The 17891-nt window shown below is 43.3% G+C and overlaps 1 protein-coding gene across 1 annotated transcript in view; it reads left to right on the forward strand.

Moving 5' to 3' along the window:
* Positions 1–17891, forward strand: part of ERBB4 (erb-b2 receptor tyrosine kinase 4) — a 412269-nt gene that overhangs the window by 99998 nt on the left and 294380 nt on the right. The window contains exon 3 of the mRNA XM_035891859.1: positions 3701–3887. Within this exon, the coding sequence (XP_035747752.1) occupies positions 3701–3887 (187 nt within the window). The remainder of the gene's footprint in view (positions 1–3700; positions 3888–17891) is intronic.

Below are 17891 nucleotides of genomic sequence, written 5' to 3' on the forward strand. Positions count from 1 at the left end.
GGAGGGGTGGAGCCCCTGTCCTATGAGGACAGGCTGAGAGAGTTGGGGTTGTTCAGCCTGGAGAAGAGAAGGCTGCGGAGAGACCTGATTGCGGCCTTTCAGTACCTAAAGGGGGCCTATAGGAAAGATGGGGAAAATCTTTTTAGTAGGGCCAGCTGTGTTAGGACAAGGGGAAATGGTTTTAAACTGAAGCAGGGTAGGTTTAGACTAGATATAAGGAAGAAATTCTTTACAATGAGGGTGGTGAAACACTGGAACAGGTTGCACAGAGAGGTAGTGGAGGCCCCATCCCTGGAAGCATTCAAGGCCAGGTTGGACGGGGCTCTGAGCAATCTGATCTGTTTAGCAGTGTCCCTGCTCCTGCAGGGGGGTTGGACTAGATGACCTCTAGGGGTCCCTTCCAACCCAAAACATTCTATGATTCTGTGATTCTGTGATTCTGTGATTCTATGATCATGCTGTCTTGGAATTCCCAGTCAAAATAATGCTGTAATGGGATGGGGTGGGGCGGGTGGGGAGTGGGGAGTGCTGCAAAATCAGAATGGTCAGCAAGCAAGACTGGAGGTTGCCAGAGTTCATTTAGTTTTCCCTGTCAGAAACTTTCAGCTCTAAGTCTGTTGGCGATTAATCTGTGTCTTTCTGTTCTAGTTGTAGGTCATGGGAACTGAAATGCAGTTATTTGCGTTCTTGTCTCCCTTTTTCTTTCCTGAGGGACAGACTCATGGGAAATGTATTTCTGTGAGGACCTCCAGCCCTAGCAGGAGCATCAAACTAGGTGACACTCAAACTACCACTGCTGTGAGCCACTCCACCTTATTGGTGGGACACAGATTAATGCTGAAACAAAAGCAGCTAAAATAGAGCATTAGGATATCTGAGCTTATACCTGAGTTCAGGATACCTGAACGGGAAAGCATTCAGTCTTGTATACAAAGGATGGGAGGTGCAAATTACGCCTAGCCTTGGCATGAGTTGCAGAGGATCAGGCTGGCTGATCTCGTCTGGTGTGAGGATTTGTGAGTCTGCATAGAAGCCAACAGGCATCTTTGCTTGGAGCTCACTCCAACAGGGCTTGGAGTGAGCTCCAAGCAGGCAGGTGTCCATTTTTAGTAGGAATCATGTCAAAACTAGCAGTTACTGGCAAAGTGACAGCGTCAGCCAGGAATGGCGAAAACCTGAGCTGCCTGCTGCTCTCCCAGTAAGTTTTTTCAAGCTGGACCAGTCAAAACACACCATCCTGCAAAACATGATATTGCTCTGACTTTTTCATTCACAACCCCCCAAATTAGTATAACGGATCGCTAGATTTAGTCAGTCAGGTTGCTATGTTCTAGTAAATTAGAAACCCTTTGGTTTATTTTCATCATTTTGTTTTGCACAGATTAACATGGCAGTTTCTCGAGAATATAAAAAGGTGTTGCGATACTGATGGAAGCCATGGGACTGGAAAGGACCCTCTAACTTTTGTCAAAATATTTGCCATAATTTGTCATTTCAGTCAGATAAATCCATCAAACAAAGTACCAAGGATTCTGCATTAGGAGTGGCAGTTAACAATTAGTAACAACAAAACTTTGTCCTTTTCTCCTCTTTTTAAATTTTGGAATGATGATTTGCTGGTGAGAATGTGTATGTGTAATTTTGGTGCCATGCTAAATTAGGACTCTTTCAGGTGGACTTGCTGTACAGCAGTAAACAAGACGTACCCTAAAAATAGAAAACATGGTTGTAAGTGACAAAAATTGGCAGGGAGGACTTGGTCAGATGCAGTTTTGGAACTGCTTTTAATTTTTTTCAACTCAATTCCAAGTTAAACATCCCTTTAAATTAATTAGAGCAGTCACAGTAACCCTAGAATATCAGTGGAGAAATTGAAGCCATGAGTATAATTTTAATATTTCCTAAATTCTGATGAGAGGCTAAAAAAGCCATCTGAAGGAAATTTTTACGTACAATGAAAAATAGATTTCTGACCAAACTGGCTAAGCTAAAATGTCTGAAAGCAAAGAGCTATCATGAAAGTGCTGGAAAGCTTCTGATTATAATGGAATCAGTGTCCCAGGGTATAATGCAGCTCCACATTTAATATTGAGCTACTGAACCGTACTTCTCAACCTAGCTCAACTCACTGGGTTCTCATCAAAGTCCTGTAATGACACTGTGCTCTGTTTAGATGCCAAGCAAGTCTTGAAATAGCTCCAGAGCTTTTTCAGCAGCTTCAGCTGAGTACAGACGTTTGACTTTAGAAGGACAGCTACTGCCTAGAGTTTGTGGCATATAAATCCTTCCTTATGTATACTGCCACACTTGTTAATAATCTTGTGAACTTTTATAAACCCAATTAAAAGGCTCTTGCACACTTATGTATGAAATCATGGCAAACGGCGCTGAACCAGCAAAGCAAAAGCCTGTCCGTTGTGCTGCAAATCCATCTTGCCTTTCCTTATTAACGATACATACACAACACATTTAATTCGATGCCTGCTATTGTTTGCCTGTTTGTTTTTATTGCAATATTGACTGGAGTCCCCATCATGTTAGTTATAGTCTGTGCACGTTACTCTAAGCAGAATTTTTCTTTCTCTGTGTTGTTTAAGGTATTGACTTTGCCAAAGGGAAGAAAAAGTCCATGCATCCACTTAAGCACACAAGTAGTTATATCAATTTCTGTCCATTAAATATACACACATAAATATAGGCGTATACAGTGGTTGCAGGCTGTTGCAGGCATGGAACTTGGTGAGATTTGAAAAACGTATTTGAGAGACCCTTTCCAACATGGAGTTCCTGTTTCTGGGAGCAGCTCTGGGCAGGAGCATCCCTCAGCCTGTGCAAAGTCCTGCTGAGGATGGTGTGGCTCTTAGTTTTGTAAATCTTTCAGACTTTGAAAAACTGTTTCTAGTTATTGGGGTTTGGGGTGTTTTTTCCCTTTACAACCCAGGCAATAAGTTCCAAAGATTTCACTCAACCAAAAGATGCAGCAATCATTTTGCTAAAGGTTTTGATACCAGTTTTGATCAAAGTTTGGCATATATAGCATGTAGGGTTCCAGCACTTCCAAATGAAACTTGAAATTGAATCTTTGCAAATGTTCAGTCATTGATTTAGCTTAGAAGTGCAAAAGTGGATGTTAATATGTATGTGCTTTGTCTGTATTTATTCCTCCAAACCTCTGCCCCCCATTTCTACCCCATTTCAGTTCCTGTTTGATGGTGAGCTCTTCTAGAGATGTCTCTCTTGCCCGGTGTTGTGTCACTTCAGTCTCACCCTGGAATATCCTGCGCAACAGAGAGTTACTTGCAGACAGAGACAGACAGTCTTATCTGAACTGTGGCATTGCCTCAGTGGATTCTGCTCATTTCCTGCAGAGGCCTTTGACCTCTGCTTTCAGTTGTGTGAAGTCATCCTTTCGTGCATCTTTAATACTTACTGTGAATTTCTGCTCAAGTTTAATAAAACTGAAAAGAATGTCTACCTCTTTATTTTCTGGTTTTCCAACCAGTATCTCTAATAAACTCAGTTAAATTGAAACACAAATGCTGATAAAATCAATAAGTTGAAATAGAATTTGTTTTTCAGAGTTGTTTTTTTTTTTTCCTTGGGTACCAGTATCTCATACTAAAGCATCCACTGTACGAGAAATTCAGAACAATTAAAAATGGACCATTTCTAATGTGTTTGTTTAATTTTTGTCTTTCAGTCTATCCGAGAAGTCACAGGATATGTTTTGGTGGCTTTGAATCAGTTTGAATACCTGCCATTGGAGAACCTGCGCATCGTTCGTGGGACCAAACTCTATGAAGAGCGATATGCTTTGGCAATATTTCTTAACTACAGAAAGGATGGTAACTTTGGACTCAGGGAACTTGGCTTGAAGAACTTGACGGGTAAGTGAAACTCACAAATCTGATGGATTAGTTGCAGGGAAAAAAATGGCTTGTTGAGTATTTGCCCCAGTGCCCTCAGTCACTTGCATTCTGCAAATAACAGAGGTACCACAAGAGGCTGGCAGTTGTACATTGTTTCAGAGGCTCATTGGTACTTCATTTCATTCCTTTTTTGGTTCACAACTGTACTTTTCTTAGTACTGATCAAAGACTGTGTATGGAATTCATGCCAAGAGAGCGTTTGAAACAAAATAGTTGTTGAAAGAGTAAATGAGCTTTTTTCTTAGTTTCAAGAATGTGAGCATGTGTGTTTCCTTGTGATCCTTGGTTATTGCATGTATGTTGCTTCAGGTGTTACGTATTTTCCATGAGGTTAGCTGAGCTTTATCATCTCCTCTGCCTCTGCTTTTGCTGTTGTCTGTCACCATTGCTGCTGCGCTGGGGAGCGTGGGGGGAGAGGAAGGGGATGGGAGGGGGAGACTGTATCTTTGGTGTATTCAGTTTTAGAACTCCCTTTTCTAAGCAAAAGTAGTGTATTATATATTGTGAGAAAATGTAGGCCAAGTCCACAATTGTATATTCATCTGTAAGTTCAGGGCTGGATCATGATGTGGGGTAGATCAACATTTCATTTGTCCCAGCGGAGGAACTACAGTCAGTGGTTTGGGAGATTAAAAATTGTTAAATATCACTAGACTGTAACTTAATAAAGTGCAGGCAGTGACAAACTCTTCTTAGGGCATTCACTGGAAGTATTTTATTTATACATTGTTCCTCATCAGCTATGATCATTTCTGCCCTAAGCTTTGGTGATTGTGAAATGGCCTTATTTCTGCTAGTGGATAAATGCTGACTGAAAATTACTGACCTGAGCTGGTTGTGGAGTTTGAACCTTAGTACAGAGAGGTGGGAGCCTTCTGAACTATATTTAGGCACCCTTCACTCTCTGCTTTTTTTGTGTCACAGTATTCAGAGGCACACAAGTGCTTACAGTTCCCTGGTGTTCAAGCCTCTCCACGCCGTACAGCTGAGCTTTCAAAAACAGGAGGGAAAAGGAGGCTTGAAATATTTTACAAAATAAACCAGTTTTGGCTGACTGTTTCTGATCAGGCTCTTTCTTCTGGTCATATTTTTAACAATTTTCTTCACTGAGACCATCATGCAGATATCAGAGTGCTTCCCAAGGTCTCTAAATCCCTGCCATCTACTACTTTTCTCTCTATCACTGTCATAATCCAATTTCTTCCTCTTCTGTTCCCACATTTCTTCCCATCTTTCTGATTTAGGATGTTCATTTGTGACTGTCTATGGCTTCACATAATACAGAGCCATAGCATCGGGTAATAATAGTATCATCTGTTTTTTTGTATACTTTTTCTTGTCTGTGGGTCTCAAAGTGCTTTCTAAAAGACATGAGGCTGAGTGAAACTGAGACAGAGAGGTGAGGTGAGGCTGAGGCCAGAAGAGGACTGGAACACTTTCCTTTTGAGTCTGAGGCTGTTGTTCTGCCAGGAAGCGAGTGTTGTATTTGCAGTTCTTGTTTAGCTGCAGCTTTGCTTCTCAGTAAGGTAAGAAAACCTTATCTTATATGCTTCAGCTCAAGATTTTCTTCTTGAACCAGCTGCCCTGCACCAATAGGCAGTTCATCTGACTCCAGAGATTCTCACTGGAAGCTGCTTTTACATGATAGGCACAGCACCAGAACTGCCCAGCAAATAACTTGACTTTCTTTTCAAGTGTTGTGAAAAAATCTGCCTTAGCTCAGACTCTGAATCTTTCCTGACATGAGATCATCACAGCCACTTCATCTGATTTAGGTGTTTACAAAGCCCTCTGATGGGATTATTTGGCTCAAAAATGTATTGTTGTCTCTTGAAAGAAAAGTGACCTAATAACACTAGCTTGTCTCCATTGAGCGCTTAAAATAGCTGCTGGGTGCCGAATATGAGCCAGTGCATGCTTCAAAATACTCTTAATATTTTCTAGATAGCATGTGCCTGCGCCTCATGAGTCTCTTCAGCAGCTGTTCTTTGACCATTTTGTATACTGGTTAAGACGCACGTGGCTATTTTAACCCACGACCTGCTTCTTGCTGCAGATGCTCTCCCTGGAGCATATTAATACTTAATTTATTTTTCTAGCACATCCTTATTATTAGTAGCTGCACAAAAATAACTGGTGGATGTGGAAGTCAGTGATGTTGCAAGGCTGCGATAGATCAGCTGTGTCTGAAGCTATCCTGTGTTTACCAGCTGCTCCGCATTTACATCAGAAACAGCCAGTGATCTGTTATTAAATTTAAGATGAAGCAGCCCCTGTGAGCTTGCATCCTTCAAGCTTCTAGTCCACTGCAGATTTCAAAAGATTGGTTTTGAATGGTGCATCTCTTCCACTTCAGTAAAATATAAATGTAACTCTTGCCTTGCATGTGAAGACCTGTCTTTCCAGGGCTTATGCCTTGTTCACAGAAGTTTGGGAAGTTCTGTTCTTATTTGTGCAGTGTCCGGATGATGGGATCCTGAGGGTATTTCTGCCCAGTACTGCACAGTATACAGTAGACAATACACACTGCTCCATGTGTTAAATAAATGAGGAAGCTGCTCTCACCTGTGGATTATCTTCAGACTTAACCAGAGACAGGGTTTCAGCCTCCTGTGCAGTACCATTGCATTTTCAGTGTTGTTAACAGCTATGTTGTTATTATCGGATATGTCTATCAGGTTTTCATATTTAAGTGTAACTTTAAATGCTTGAATTTCCTCCCTTACGCTATAACACACACCCCCCAAACAGCTATGAAGGCAGTAAGTTTTATCTCATACAGAAAACATGATCCAGTTCTCACTCATGATGCCTGTCAATGCAAAAGGGAGTTTTGTTTGTGTAGTAGCGTAGGCCAGGACCGCATCCTAAAATTCATGTGACACTTGCAAAAAATCTTACCTAGAAAAATCCTTTTCTCACTTGTCTTAGGAACTTCGTCAGTGGTTTCACAAAAGTGTCAAAACCAAACAGACATTGAACTAATGAAGTGGCTGCTGCCATCTCAGCTGGACTCATCTCAGCTTGTAGATTCAGCTGCCAAGTAGCCTTAAAGTAAAAAGGAAGGTCTGACATACTGAACGTATTATTCAGCCTGAGATTAGCAGAATAACTGATGCTGAGGGAGAAGGTATGCCACCTTCTTCCATTCATTGCCTGTGAGCTAGTGCAAATCATTCCTGTCTTCCCCAGGTAGCTAGGCAGTCAACCTTAACTTATCCAATGAAAGGGCATAATCATTGTTCACACTTTGAGTACTCCAAATATAGAGAATACCTGATGGCTGTGTTTCATTACGGCATTTGTCTTCATGAGTGGGGAAAGAGGGATAACTCACAAGTGCCAAAACCACTTATGAAGTATCCCATATTTTCCTCTGAGTGAAGATGAATAAAAGAGATCTACAGCAAAAGATGTATCTTTGACTGTGCAGTGATAACCTCATCTTCCCTACTGGCCTTGGGGACAGAGGCTCTCCTGCATGTGCCTCTGCAGCCACTGAATTCCTTTAATATATTAGAACAAAAAGGACTTAGCAGTGATTAGTTCAGTAATATAAAAAAGCAGCAAAATACGTATTTTCTTATCTGCTTGCAGATACAGGATAAATTAAGATAACTGAGGTTCACGTGACAAATGCATACTGTAGCTGAAAAGATTTGGTCAGTAATAGCCAAAGAAAGGAAGTCTAATTTGATGGGCCGGAGAATCATAGGGAAAGGACCATCTTCACTGCGTGTACAAAGTGATCTATTCTACAGGTTTTTGTAGTAGGGTTTTTTGTTTTTTTTTTTAGGTTTTGATTAAATTTATTTTAATTGTTCTAGAAAACAAAATTGTAAAGTTCTATGAACATTTCTAAAATATTTTAATTTTCTTTTTTTCTGCCACAAGAAATAGAAAATGCCTAAGGGGTGCTTTAGAGGAGGGAGAAAAAGAATGATATATCCCATGAAAAACATTGCTTTTCAATTAGTTTCTTGTTTTGTTTTTTTTTAACGAGGACTGCTCATTTGCTATGTTATACTGCAGCTTGATCTGGTTGGAGGGAGGGGCATGGCAGGAGTTGAATTTTCTTTCAGTTTTGGTCACTGCACACATTTTGGACCTACAGTGGTTTTGGAAATCTTATTTAGATACCCACTCAGGGCCTGATCTCCTTCAGCACTGTGTGATTGCACCTAAAGCATTTTTGCGGCAGGGATTAAAGCCTCCTCCTTTTTATTGCCTTGATCACAAAGCCCTCAGCCTGTGTCAGCAAGACCTTTCCTTGGATGACACACACACTGCACGAGCCCCTCCTGAGCTCACAGTGTTTAGAGATGCAAACACCTGCATGTGATACCCGGCCTGAGTGAATGAGACTGGGGTGTCCTGATTGTGGCATATTCCTTAATTGCTGCGGCTTCGTACTAGTGGGGCAAGCTGGGAAGAAAGCAATATGTAACTTGCCTCAGGCTTGCTATGCAACAGGTGGGCAAGGCATCGCATCTCTAACCTGAGAGAGGTGTTGCTAGGATACATGGAGGAATGAGGAATTTGTTTAAAAAAATCCCTTTGGTACCTTCTGCATGCAGGGCTGAGGGCTGCTGCAGGAGTTATCTGCCCTGTAGAAGAAGCTGCAGTGGCTCTGTAACTGCCTGCCAGGAGTGCTCTGTTCCCTATATCCTTGGAGCTGCACAGACCACAGAGGCATTTCTATCCCAGCACATCTTTGCTGACTGGCCAGTGTGTAAGAGAAAAAGGAGGAATATCTCGAGCATGGCTGTGCTTCCTTTGGGAAATGAGGGTTCTTCTGTGGTGGCACAGACCTTGGGGGCACAGCGCAGGACCTGCCATGGGTTCCCCTTGCTCACCTCACCCCTATGGAAAGAAGGGCCAAGGCTTGCGGCTGCCCCCACGCTCATAAATGCAAATATGCCTGCTAGCTCACATCTGTCTCCTCTTTTTCCCCCAGGACACTATTAGACTACGTCCTGGAAAAAAAAAAATTGCCCCATTCCAGCTACTGTTCTCCTCAGACATCGTAGGCGGGGTTTGACAGCCAGGAGAGTCCAGAGACCGATCTCTGCTGGCAGTTGGTATGCAGCCACCCTGTGCTGAGCACGGAGGCAGTTACTAGCGCAGATTCAGGCAGCTCCCTGCCAGTTGGCATCAGTGCCTGGGAACGCTTCCAGGCACTCCTCAGCTTACAGCTGCAGACGTGGCCCTGAGGAATCCCAGATAAGGGACTTGCAGGCTGAGGAGCAACTGCCTCCAGCTAGCAGAAAATTGCCCGCAGGTGTTATCAAGGCAAATAGGTATATTCTATACGGCCAGAAATAAATAATGATTTTGAGCCCCATGAGATTTATACTCATGAGTTTATTATGTGCAGTAACAAGGGTGGGACATTGTTTTTTAAATTTAAGTAAGGCTAGAATTTTGCCTTCCAAATCCTTCTGAAGGATTTGGATATGCTTTTGTCATGCTAAATGGTATAAAACTGATATTTGTGATTCTTTGCAACTTGTTGATCAACAATTTATGCCCAGTTTTCTTTATTTCAAAGCACTTTACTGTTTTCAGTTCTGTCTCTAGTGTTAGAAATGTGCAACCTTGTTTGGAGTTATGGCAAGGATTTAAACAAAATCATCATAATCATAATAATGATACATTGGTAAATATTTTTAGCTGGAGATTCAAAAGATAGTTGTTTGCGGGTGTCCTCCTGCCCCCCAGTATTTTCACATAAACTATGAAATGCATATAGTGGATTGTAAACAGCCTGAAACAGTTTATTGAAATTAATACACAAGATGTTGGACGTGAGTCTCCAATGTCATGCAGCAGGATACCTTCACATCGCACAGCTTCTCCTGCAACAAAACGCGGCTTAAAATGATGGGTAGGAGGAACTAGGCCAAATCCTTAGCTGGTGTAAATTGGCTTACTTGCTTTGGTTTCATAATGAACTGAAATTTAAATTGCCCTTTCTTTACTTTCTTCAGTGGATGATTTAATTCATGCTTTAATTTATAAGTTAACTAGTGCCTAACTCCCACTTAAGCCCTTTTAAGGATGTTGTGTTCAGGGTGCTCTGTCAGGATTAATACCAGCTAATGATAGCTGACTCAAGGCATGTCTACGCTGTGCAGCAGAGCTCTGTACAGGGATCCTTGAGCTAGCATTGAGACTAGCTTTAGAAACACTATTTCAGCTTTAGAAATAGTGTTATCCACACCACTTGGGTCCTGTGCTTGGGCTCAATAACCTGGCAAGGTGGGCACAGCAGATTGCTCCTGGCTAACTGTGGTCTCTGCAAACAGAAACATGTTGTCCTGGGTGTTCAGGGTCTTGATTATGTGGCTGCTGGGTAAAGGGTCGTCGTGGGAGGAAGGACTGGGGTCTAGAGTAGATAGAGGAAATCCTTCCCTAGCCCTGAGGTAACCTATTCCTTTGTGAATCACCACTCCTACAAAAGAGCCAATGCCTGCCTACTTTAGTTAGACTCATTTGGAGAGTTTTGTGTGAAAATGCTACTCAGAGAGGATCTGGTGTGATATGGAATTCAACTTCTAACACTGTCAAATGTTAGTTTAAATGTCATTGTAAAATACAACCAGGTATGCTGCCATTGTCACCTGATAATGCCATGTAAAATAATAATGCTGTTCGTGCTCTTTTTCTTGGCAGTTTCTCCTTTTCACCTCTCTTCAGTAGTTGTCTCTATCTGTGCATTTTTCAGTTATGAAGTAAGAAATTCTCCATGTTCTGGAGGTGTGAAACACCCTTTAGCTTTTTAGAAATATGGGCAATCAAGATAAATCCAGTAATACCGAAGCCTTCTAGTAACGCAGTAGCTTTGCCTGACTTCAGTGCCTCAAGAGCTTTAGCAGCACAGGGATTTCTCCGGCCACATGCTTCGCAGGGAGTTAAACATCTGAACAGAGTAATCCCTCCATTTCAGTCACATGGGTCAGGAATGGGTCGTATTTCAAAACATCCAACTTCAGCAGACTGATCTGTGTTGAGCTACACTATAACTTAAGTAAAATGCAGTAAGTGTTACAGTCAGGAAGAAATCATACAGTTTATAGTGACAGCACTGCTGAAAAAATATATCCCAGCTCCCCACCTGCTTGGAAAGGAAAAAAGGAGTTGGGCTGTACTCCACAGTCCAGGCCAAGTTTTGGCCTTGACTAGGTATTTTAGAAATGAAAATCCTTGCTACTCCAGTAGTAGATATTCTTCAGTTCAGATGAATGGAAGAAGAGTTAATTTCAGTGGGTTTTTTTTTTTCTGTTTCTTGTTTTTCCTATTTCTCTCTACAGTCTTCTGAATTCATTGATTTTTCTAATTTCCTTCTGACAGGCTACAGCTGACAAGGAACTTTGTGCTTTTGTAAAATAATTAGTCTTGTGTTACATGGGGAATGTAACCTATCAGTACTCTCTAGCAAAAGGCAGGTTCCTGAGAAAGGCAGTTCGGTTGGCATGGGGTGGCGGGCTCTGTCTGCCTGCAGTGGAGATGTGAGCTGTGAGCCACTGGTGGGCAGAAGGACCAGCCTCCAGCAGTGTGGGCCTGCTGACATCCAGGGCTCAAAATGGCATGAAACTCTGGGGATCAGGTGTCAAGTTTAGTGCCTTTACTTAAAGATCAGCAAAGCTCAGCAAAGGCATTTCACTGGCTTTGCAGCATATGTCTGCAAGGCAGTATAAGTCTACAAGGCAGCATATGCTTACAGACCTGGATTTGAACCCAAATCCAAGAGTGAGCTCCCTTTTCTAGCTTTTCTTGCCAACCTATAGGAATAAGGAGTTGGGGTTTAGGGCACCATTCATTGCAAATGCAAAAGTCCCACTGAGTTCAAAGAAGGTTAGATCAGACCCCTAGGTTTACACAGTGGAAATAATTGGTGTTCCTAGGATATTTTCATGCCTGTTCATTTTCATGTCATTTGCTGCTGAGGGAAATTCTCTAGAAACTCTATATGGAGGGACTAGAGAGGCAGTGAACCAAAACCTGTTTTATTTACTACATCTAGCTCCAGGGAAGCCCTTGCAGACAGAGGGGGCAGAGAAGCCCTCCCAGACACTCGGCACAGGGGCAAGACTGTCACGTAGCCTTCACTGCCTGCAGGCTGACAGAGGCAAGTGCTCCTGCCTTCCGCCTTCCACTTGGCCAACTCCATCCCAGGCTGCTGGTTGCTTCCCTGCACACAAATCTGTTTCTTTCAGCGTCGCAAGTCTCAGCCTGGCCAGCACTGGGACTAGTCTCATCAAAACCAACACGGGGTGGTTTTAACTTGAGTGGATCTGCAGCAGCCTTGAGATGTGTGGCAGCAGTGCAGGGCCAGGTGTGAGCAGCAGTTCATTAAGAGTTTATATGAATCTGAGTTTGATCACACAAGCTTTGTGTGTTGGGATGTGAAAGGGAAATGCTGCTGTTAGGAAGATGCATTGTGTGTTAGTCTATGAAAGAAGTTGTTCCAGCAGACTGAAGCCATCTGCAGTGCTACACTGACAGGTCCTGCCTGCAATTTCCAGTGTGAGAACTCTTCTTAGCTTACCCACATGAGCACTACTTCTGAATTTGCACACAGATAACAGCAGTTCCTGATGGGGAGCAAGGAATTTACCATCTGGAACCTCCCTTATGTGACTGGGGGAAGTAAAAGAGACTGACAATTACAGTTGTCTCCAGGTACCCTTTCTGGCCTGCCTCGTTGGCTACCCATGCTCTGCCCCATGGGAGTGGACATGATGACAGGGATGCATTCAAAGGCAGCAGTTCTAGACAGCTGGGCGTGCTGTGATTGTGAGTGTGCTTTGTAAACATTGGAACATGCAGCCCTGCATCTCTGCAAAGCTGCTGAGGCATACAGAAAAGGTAATCTTGAGAGGAACATAAAAATAGAAACGCAGGCCTCTAGAAGAAGAGAAATCACCACATGAACAGAGGTAAGGAAGTGGGAAACACCCAAGTATGTGCCCCACAATCTAATGGTGGAGCAAAAGGACCCACCTGAACTGTAACTGCATTACCCATGAAGGAGCAGTTGGGCTGTGTGGGAGCACGTCTGATACAGAACTGTTGGAGTTCTCTGAGACTGGCGACTCCCCGGCCGGTCCCGCCTAGCTTCGCAAGAGCCACTTTCTATATAAAACGAACTTTGATTGGTCTGAAGTGACAGTGTGAGGTAATCGGAGCGGGAGGCAGGTAATGCGTGTGGATGCAGAGCTGTCTGTAGGCTGTAGGAGCCTTTTGTGCATCACTAGGAATGTGCCTGCAGGCGTGGAGTGGGGGAACAAAGGTATCAGATGAGGAGAACATGCTGGAGGCCTTTTTCTTTGATGTTTGGAAATCGCTCAAGGGGCCGTCTTCTCTGAAACCCCTTTGCTTTGCCTTTTTTTTCTTTTTTTTTCCCCCTTGGTGAAACTTTCCTAGATGCGCTTTCATTTCTTTAAGGCTTAGAAGCGAGAGCACACCCGTCCATCCAATCATCGTACAAATACTGTGCTCACACTGGAGTTCCCCCGAGAGCTGGCTGCTTCTTCTGCCCGTCAGAAATAGTGTAGCCATGTGCTTTGGGTTTGAAACCACAGGTGATCCTGACGCGGGGACACAGAGGGAAGGGTAGCATCAAAGACGTCTCTGTCTACCATGCTGGAGAGAGGAGATGGGGGGAGGTTGGTTTGGTTCTTGTGGTGGTGTTTTTCAACTGGTCAGCTGGGCATGCATTCAGATTGATGCTAAAGGCTGTGAAAACTCTGGGAGCTGGTTCCTTCACAGTGTAGGGGCTATAGAGTCAGTCAGCTTTGAAAATGGCTCTGGGGCACAGGTACCTGAAGGCAGGATAGAGAGGCTGAGTTTGCGTAGAGAGGTTCAAGATGTTCTTGCAAAGGCTATTGCACAGGGTGAACGAAGCTCACCTGTTCCAATCTCCTGTATGTAGAGCCCGTAGCAGATTTTTTTGGAAGTTTTCAAAATTGAAAAATGTCTGATTGGGAAGCTTTCTGTGAGAAATAAGTAGTTTAGAAAACAAGGGGAAAAGTACTGAAATTGTCAGGCACCATGTTTCATTTAAAAGTGTAAATGTATGGCTTGTGATATTTAACGGCTATCCATGCTTTCTTCTATAAATTAACTCACATTTTTAACCAAACAAAAATAATTTGTGTTAATTGAACAATGATAATTTAATCTGGTTTAGACTGAATTTTCTTTTCCATTCGATTTCAGCTCACTGAAGTATCTGGTCTTGGCTTGTTTACCTGGTCTAGGAAATGAAAAGTTTTAAAAAACCTTAAAAAGGGTTGAAAAGTTGTTTTTGGCTCATATTTCATCCCAATATCAGTCATAAGATACTTCCTTTTTTGTAAGAGAGTGACCAATGGAAAATAGATATACAGAGCAAGTTGTAAATTAATTCAGCTCAGCTGCTGGTTCTGGTGCAGGTCTGTCAACATGGTTTGACATGAGCTACCTGCTTCTTGGCAGGGTAAATTGTGGTTTTGGGGAGCTGCTTGCAGCCATGTTTGAACTTAACCCAATATACTAGCTTCAGACTACTGTGGATGTCCCTAGAGCAGGTGGCAATCACTTCTGAGGTTACACTGGATGCATGCCCTAACTCCTGTGTCTCTGCTAATTTTTAAGCAATATGATGAACTTCAAGCTCCCGATATGTCTCTGTGTGGTTCTGGAGTGGAGAATTAAATGTGGGAGCACTTTGTGTTTTGGAGTGATGCCCTTGGTTTACTGTTGCTATAATTTATTTTATAAAAGCATGCTGGTTCCTTTTTTTTTAAGCCAAAGCAACATCAAATAAGGGCACCTGAATTAGTGGCAAGCTTCACCCTGAGCTTTAGGTCATGACTGAGTTCATTCCCTGGCTTGAGGGTACAGTCCAGATCCTACTGAAATTACTCTTTACTAGCTCTGCATGAGAAGCAAAGCGGATGTGTAGCTCAGGAGATGGGTTTCTCATCTCTGGTGGAGTTAACTGAGTTTCATTTCCATGAAATAGTAATGATTATCTTCCCGTAATACTTGAATTCTTTACAAGCCTCAGCCAGTTAAAGATCCATTATCCTGAGCACAGTGTTGCAAACAGTAATAAAAAATGTAATGCAGAAGAGGGGCAAACATTATAATAGTAAAAAAGTTGTAATGCAGGAAAGGGTAAGACAAATATAGGGAGGATAAAGGCAAAACTCCCTGTCCCATATGTGGTTGATGGGGAAGCTGGGGTGGACACAGCTGAATGTGTCCTCAGCTGTGTAAGAAAAGGCTGTGGAAGAAGCCCACAGGGATCGATAAAAGATTTTCACTCATGTTGAATCTATAGTTACAAGCTATGTTCTGGGAGAGTCAGACATTGACCACCATTGGCAGGACATCCAAAGTGTGGCGTATCCATAGCATTGGTGCTCTCTGCCAGCCTCACTGGGACCAAGCAGGAATTGCATTTTGTTCTGAGATGGTGATACTATGCTCCCTAATTTTTTTTTTTTATTTATTTTTATTTTTTTTTCCCCTCAAGAAGGAAGCACACTGCTGGTTCTTTTTACAGACCAAAGTGCTGTTTATTTGTTTCTTTAACAGGAGGCATATGCTACTCTTCAGTTAGATGTCAAAGCCCCACTACTGAGTGTTGCCCCCGGCTGGTGTTTGCTCTCAGTAATGCGCAGGTGCAGTCAGCCAGCTTGGACTAATGCTGACGGCTCGGGCTGTCAGCATGGCTGTCCGAGCCCCCCCTTGGAGGCTGTGTTGGGGAAGCGACAAAGGCAGTCAAAGGTGGAAGGGATTATTGTTCTGAAACGTCCAAGTACAAGATGAACTGAGCGGATCAGGACTTGAGTCACTTCCCCCCCCACCCCCACCCCTTTGCCTACACAGGGTGTGTAGTTCTGAAATGATGCTGTTTTGACCGCATGGCTGTGGTTTTCTTCGCTCCTGCTGAGTTAACTATTACCTGTGGTAGCTGGGCTTCTGGCGGTCACACTTAAGTGCCGACACAGGCCAGTTCAAGGTGTGCACTGTAGTGCTGCTGTCGTGCGAAGGTGATAGTCATGAAATGCTTTGCAGCGGCTGGGCTCAGAGGCTTAGTGCTTTACAGAGTGCTGATCTTTAAGTGAGACTTTATGTAAAAGGAGGCACCAAGCCAAAATATGCATAGGGTAAGGTTGCAAGGGCAGCAACCTCCTCTCTGTGTGCCAGAGGAAGAGCTGAGAGGGATATTTTAATGGCTGTGACTGTGCAATGGCTTAATCCCATGGGCTGTACAGTTAGCCCCATGCGAGCTCGGTAAATCTCACTACAGCCCCCGTTTCATCCAGGAGCAATACTTCTAGATGTTCAGAGCTGAGTGGTTTTGATTTAATAGTCAGAAGCATTCAGCTTCCCAAATAAAGATAATAGTTTTGCTAGTTGAGAGATTTATTAATATCTTAACGTGGCCTTAGTTTTAGCCTTTTATTCCTCCCTTTCTAAAAAAAAATCTTACCACAAACCAGCCTTGAAGTTTGGAAAAGTAATCAAAGCTCTGCTGAGCAAATTTGACTATACTAATGGGTTGAATGAGCTGTGACCTCTGCTGACCTCATTCTGCTCCATTTCCCTTTCAGGCTGGTAGCAGTGCCTGGAAGTAAACATTAATCTGTTAATTTAGCCTCTGGTATAAATAGAAAAAATATAATTGCAATCACTGTTTTGTCAGTGGGCCTATCCAACCTCACTGCTTTGCTTCTGAGGAAGAAGTGTCATTGCTGCTTGTGTGCTTCTCTGCTCGGGGCACTTTCTGTCCCACAGTATTTGGGTGGGTCAGATTATTGCTTCCTTGTCAGCAGAAGGGCCAAATGGGGCACCTGCTTCCTCGGCATATATCCTCCAACATCCCTATTTAATAACTCTTCTTCTTTCGTGCATCCTTCTCTGGTGACAGCTGCCCTCCATCTTTTTTTTCTTCGGGTGTTTCTGGGAAGAGATAAAGTTTGTCTGTATGGAGGCAGGTTGTGACAGGTTACCGTACTGTGCCAGTCCTAGGAAAGAAACTATGGGACATGGGAATAATGTCCTGTTGCTGAGGAAGGGAGGGCTGGAAGGGACTGCCTTCAGCCTGGTTCCGTTCAGATAAGCATTATAGCATATGTAATCCTTTTACAACCTTCTCAAAGGCCAGACATGGATTTACGGAGGGGAGGAGGGAGCTGCAGCTTCCTTCCTGCTTTCCACTGGGATGGGGAGTTTGCCTGCTATGTGGCATATTGACAGCTGTGTGGCTGCAGAGGCATTTCTGCTCAGGGTTCTGTCTCCTGGCAAGCACCAGCTTACAACCAGGTAGAGAGGCCGTTTCCCCTGCCTTACAGGGCCATTTCAAAGCTCTTTTGTACCTGTTTGTTGTTGGTATCCAAACCAAGTCTGAGGTCTTTCCATGAGCAGCATGAGAAGGCTGCCTTGCTGCTTCTGAGTCGGCACAGGCATAGCCTCGAAGATGGAGGCTGTGCTGTTTGCAGCATCCCAGACTTTACTGGAGGAGGTTGCTGTCTCTCTCTTGGCATTAGCATGTGACTGGTGTTTACGTGCTTGGGCATTGCATGATGGCAGTTTCAAAGACAGCGCAATGGGAGGCTTATGATGCAAGATTCTGACGGCCAGTTTCACACCCATCTTCTGTGGGATCTGATGCAGAGACTCAGGATAGCCTGCTTGGAGATAGAAGGGCTGCATTCCTCTGTGCTTTCTTATGTGGGTAATTAGTGTCATAATCTAGGGTTTAAGGGTAGCCAAAAAAGAAACCTTACTTGGGTTTAACTAAAATTGCTCCTTAACACCACTTGTTACATTGAAACAAACCCCACATGAATGTTCTTTTAAATCCATTTACAAGTGCCTTGTATTGATTTTGCCTACTTCAGTAGCTCAGATGAGCTAAATTGATGTCTGTGCACTAAGTTAAGTGCATTCACTTGGGATTTC

Source organism: Egretta garzetta, unplaced genomic scaffold (assembly GCF_000687185.1).
Source record: "Egretta garzetta isolate BGI_Z169 unplaced genomic scaffold, ASM68718v1 scaffold230, whole genome shotgun sequence".
Taxonomy (NCBI): domain Eukaryota; kingdom Metazoa; phylum Chordata; class Aves; order Pelecaniformes; family Ardeidae; genus Egretta; species Egretta garzetta.